Source organism: Anopheles gambiae, chromosome 2 (assembly GCF_943734735.2).
Source record: "Anopheles gambiae chromosome 2, idAnoGambNW_F1_1, whole genome shotgun sequence".
In the NCBI taxonomy this organism is placed as follows: Eukaryota; Metazoa; Arthropoda; class Insecta; order Diptera; family Culicidae; genus Anopheles; species Anopheles gambiae.
The window spans coordinates 64,874,545-64,878,986 of record NC_064601.1 but is presented as its reverse complement, the minus strand read 5'-3'; the positions used below and the strand labels follow the sequence as shown (position 1 = coordinate 64,878,986).

The 4,442-nt window shown below is 35.8% G+C and overlaps 1 protein-coding gene across 1 annotated transcript; it reads right to left on the bottom strand.

The window, feature by feature from the left end:
- Positions 1-1,269: 1,269 nt before the first annotated feature.
- Positions 1,270-4,230, bottom strand: LOC133391685 (uncharacterized). Its single transcript, XM_061647354.1, has one exon. It carries the CDS (start codon positions 3,309-3,311, stop codon positions 2,238-2,240), a length of 1,074 nt encoding a protein of 357 aa, XP_061503338.1. The 5' UTR covers positions 3,312-4,230; the 3' UTR covers positions 1,270-2,237.
- Between the last annotated feature and the right edge of the window lie 212 nt (positions 4,231-4,442).

Genomic DNA, 4,442 nt, shown 5'->3' with positions numbered 1-4,442 from the left:
ATTATTTTCTTCTAGTATTATTTGATTTCTAAATTCATTTAGTGGTTTTTCAGTTGCTGGGATGAATTCGTCATCATTAGTATCTGCTGAGTGTTGCGTCATAGTGTCAGTATTGTTAGAGGCAGTATTTGCATTTAATTCGGATGTTAAAGCAGGGTTTTCCGTTATGCGGGATAGTGCATCTGCATTTCCATTAAGAGTACCTTTTTTATACTTAATTTCAAATTCGAATTCTTCCAAGGCCAGTTTCCAATGAAGAAGTCTTCTATTTAAATCATTTTTCTGTCTTAGCCAAACAAGAGGTTTGTGGTCAGTTCTTATTTCAAAAACTGTTCCGAAAATGTACGGTCGGAAATGCTTGGTTGCCCAAACAATGGCGAGTAGCTCTTTTTCGGTAGCTGAATAGTTGCACTCTGTTTCGTTAAGCGTTCTAGAAGCGTAAGCGATTGGGTGTTCCTTACCATCTTCGAATTTTTGTGAAAGTACAGCGCCAAGGGCGAAGTCACTTGCGTCTGTTTCTAAAATGAATTTTCTGCTAAAATCAGGATATTTTAAAATTGGAATAGTAGTGAGCATTTGTTTACAATCATTGAAATAATTTATAAATTCGTCATTATGTGTTATTTTAGAACCTTTCTTAAGACATTTTGTGAGAGGTTTGGTCAGTTTTGAAAAATCTTTCTGAATTTTCTGTAATAACCAAGGATTCCTAAGAAGCCTTTAATGTGGGTTGTTGTTTTTGGTATGGGCCAATGCAATATTTTTTCTATTTTGTTTGGATTGGGTTTGATGCCATCTTGAGTTACGATGTGTCCTAAGAATTCACACTCTTTTCTTAAAAACTCACATTTGTCTAATTGAACCTTTAAATTTGATTCAATTAATTTTTTCAACACTTTATTCAAATTGTCCAAATGTTGTTGGAGTGATTTAACAAAAATAATAATATCATCTAGATATACGAGACAGTTTCTTCCTACAAGGTCACCTAAAATATTATTCATGGCCCGTTGAAAAGTAGTAGGTGCGTTTTTCAAGCCAAAGGGCATTCGTATAAACTCGAAGTGTCCTTTTTCTGTACTAAAAGCTGTTTTTGGTCTATCCTTTTTATCAACTTCAATTTGATGAAAGCCGGATTTTAAATCAAGTGTAGTGAAGTACATGCTTATACCTAACTTGTCCAAAATTTCTTCTATATTGGGAATAGGGTATCGATCATCGATCGTTTTTTCATTCAATTTTCTATAGCCAACCACGATGCGCCATTTCTCCTTTCCACTTGCATCTGATTTTTTAGGGACTATCCAGATTGGGGATCCATGGAGATATAGAATGTTGGATAATACCGTCAGCAATCATTTCTTCGATTTGCCTATTCACTTCTGCTTTATGAATATTGGGGTATCTATAAGTTTTTGTGTGAATGGGTATATCGTCTTTAGTTTTTATTCGATGTCTAATAGCGGTGGTGCATGAAAGTTTTTCTTTTTCTTGATGGATGATGCCTAGATTTTGTTTAAGAATTTCGAAAAATTTATGTTTTTCTTCTTTGTTTAAATGATCGGTGCGAATTAAATTTTCGAGATTTGCTATGTAATTTTGCGGATAATCATTATATGGGTGTGTGCTCATGTGATTTATTTCGATCATGTTGTCTAATTCATATGTTTTTGCTGGTTTAGTCCAATGAAATGTTAATGTGTCGCCGTAATTCCTGGCAAGAACTTTAGCATATCCTTGTTTTGCTTTATAAACGCCTGAAGGAATTATTGCATCTTTTATTTGAATGTCTTTTGGAAGAAAAATATTTCCTTTTGTTTGAGAAACAGGAAGCTTTATAATTTGAGAATTATTAGCATTTAATGTAATTGAAGGGGGTTCTAATGTTCTCATTTCTAAGTCGATTGTACGATCGGGTAGAATAAGTTTATGATTTTTTGTATCAATTAGTGTTTCCATATCGGAGAGTGATTCGTATCCGAGTATTCCGTCAAAATAATTATGACATTTGAAAAGGTAAAATTTTAATTTTTTATCTAGAATGGTTATGAATGTGCATTCTTGTGATTTGAACTTACCATTTTTATTTTTTATGGTGATTGTTTCGCATTTCACTCTTTGAGTTAGTGGAACTAATTCTGGATTTAAAAAGTTTTTGTTCGCTCCGCTGTCTACTAAAAGTTTGATGTTTGAACCATTTAATTTTGTTGTGTAAAAGGGTAGTCCGTTAATTGCGTTTAACTCGGTGGGTTTAAGTTTGCAGTAATTTGAAAATTTACATCTTCTTCATTATCGGTTTCTTCGTCTGAATCGGATTCTTCTGATATTGTTTTTCCGTCATCTTCTTCGGCTGTATGCGAGAAAATTTCGTTTCTCATATTGGACCGTAAGTATTGATCGACGTCCATGGGAACAATTTTTGTACGATCTGAAGATGGTTTCATGTTATTGAATGGTCTATTTTCAAGGTGTTTAGGTTGTGAAAATTTATTATCCCTTTTTACATTTTTGTCGACACTAGGATGTTTTTCGAACCCATTATTGGTGTTTGATTTGGTTCTTTCAGCGTTTTGGAATCTGCATAGAAAGGCATAAGCTGATTCCAAGTCTTCTGGTTGTGCGGTTTGTCCAAAATATGTTTTGCTCAGACCATTTATGAACGCAGCGAGGCATTCTTGTTCTAAAAACAGGTTAATTGCCTCCCAATGTGAAGCGTATACCGTATTCTGTCTTGCTACTGATTTCATATTGATCAAAATTTCTTTTGTTTTTCTATAGTGAAGGCTCAAAGATTCGTTTTGTTTTAGGTTCCACAGTTGTGTTTGATACGTTGCGATGTTGTTTCGATCGCCATAAACGTTCTGCAAAATATCTGCGACTTCATCAAAAGTAGTAGGGTTTCCGTTCACACAAATAGTGTCACGTGCTTTGCCCTCTATCTTATTAATTACGGTCTGTTCGTAGACACTGAATATTTCTGGTGCCACATTGTTTTTGAAAAGGTCTAGTGTTTTTTTAACTGTTGTTAACCAACCGATTAACTGTTTTTTGTTTCCGTCGAATCCGGGAATGACCCTAATTGGATCCGGGATACGAAAATAGTCAGCACTGCGACTCGAGGTCGTCGGCTGTTGTTGTTGTTGGAAGCGTTGTAAACTATCATTTTCCGCTTGGAGTGTGTTAACGCGTTCCTCTAACAAGCGCATAGATTCAATCAATGCGTGTATATTTTGTTCCATTTTCACTGGTATTTTCTTGTCCTTAGTGAAGTTCAAAGAACGAACTTTTGGGAAAGGGGTATATTTTGGCATTCAATGATAAAAATTGTTTGTTGCCTACCGCCTTTTTATTATAAGAGTGGGGGAACTTATGCTTTAGGATGTAACTCACCTTATTTATCCACGTGTCGGGAAATTAGGGTTTTCCGTTACCTGTCCTTTGCTTTGTCCTTCCTTTTCTTCGATCGTTGTCCACGGGTTGGGTCAGCGATTGTCCTTCCTTTTCTTCCTTGGTCGCTCGTTGTCCACGGATTGGGTCAGCGATTGTCCTTCCTTTTCTTCTTTGGTCACTCGTTGTCCACGGGTTGGGTCAGCGATTGTCCTGCGTTGATTAGTTTACCCAGTAACGCTGGCTGGGGAGTCTTGCCGCTAGCTTTTGTTCGAATGTTCTCTTCCAATTCTAAATAGTTGAAACCAACCGTTCGTGCACTTGTTCTTACACTTTATGAAATAATGAAATTCACGCGATCGTCACGAGTCAACCACGGATCGGGCGATGGAGCAAAGTCCGGGCGATACACAGATTTATTTCCGTTATTTCACTGCACTGTACTTGAACACTTGTCACTGAACGTGAATTGGGCCTAGCCGACTGCGCCAATTATGTTTACGATAGCCCGGAGTAAGTTTAAAAAAAAATATTACTGGGGATCTTTATTTGCGAACTGCTAAACTAAGACTAAAGCTAACTTCTGGATTCGGTACTATTTAGCTAGGCTGGTGTTTTCGGTGCTGCCAGGTTTGCCGGTCACGTTGTCGTCCACGTTTATGATGATCATGTTGCCTCGATCCGTCTGAACATACGACACCACACCTGGTCGTGGGAACCTGCTTCCAGTGGAGTTCCCGTTGGAACCTGACTCCGCGCGTGGAGTAACATCGATGGCTCGCTTGCGACCGTTTTCTTACTCAGCACCTGTATCATAGCGCGTAGCGCATGTGTACATAACTATATATATATATATATATATATATATATATATATATATATATATATATATATATATATATATATATATATATATATATATATATATATATATATATATATATATATATATATATATATATATATATATATATATATATATATATATATATATATATAGTAATAGATAGTGTGTTTATTATTATATGTTTACATATAAAACGTTCAATCACACC

What these genes read in the sequence shown, in the direction of transcription:
- LOC133391685 (XM_061647354.1), bottom strand. Translation starts at nt 3,311, where the DNA reads ATGCCAAAATATACCCCTTTCCCAAAAGTTCGTTCTTTGAACTTCACT.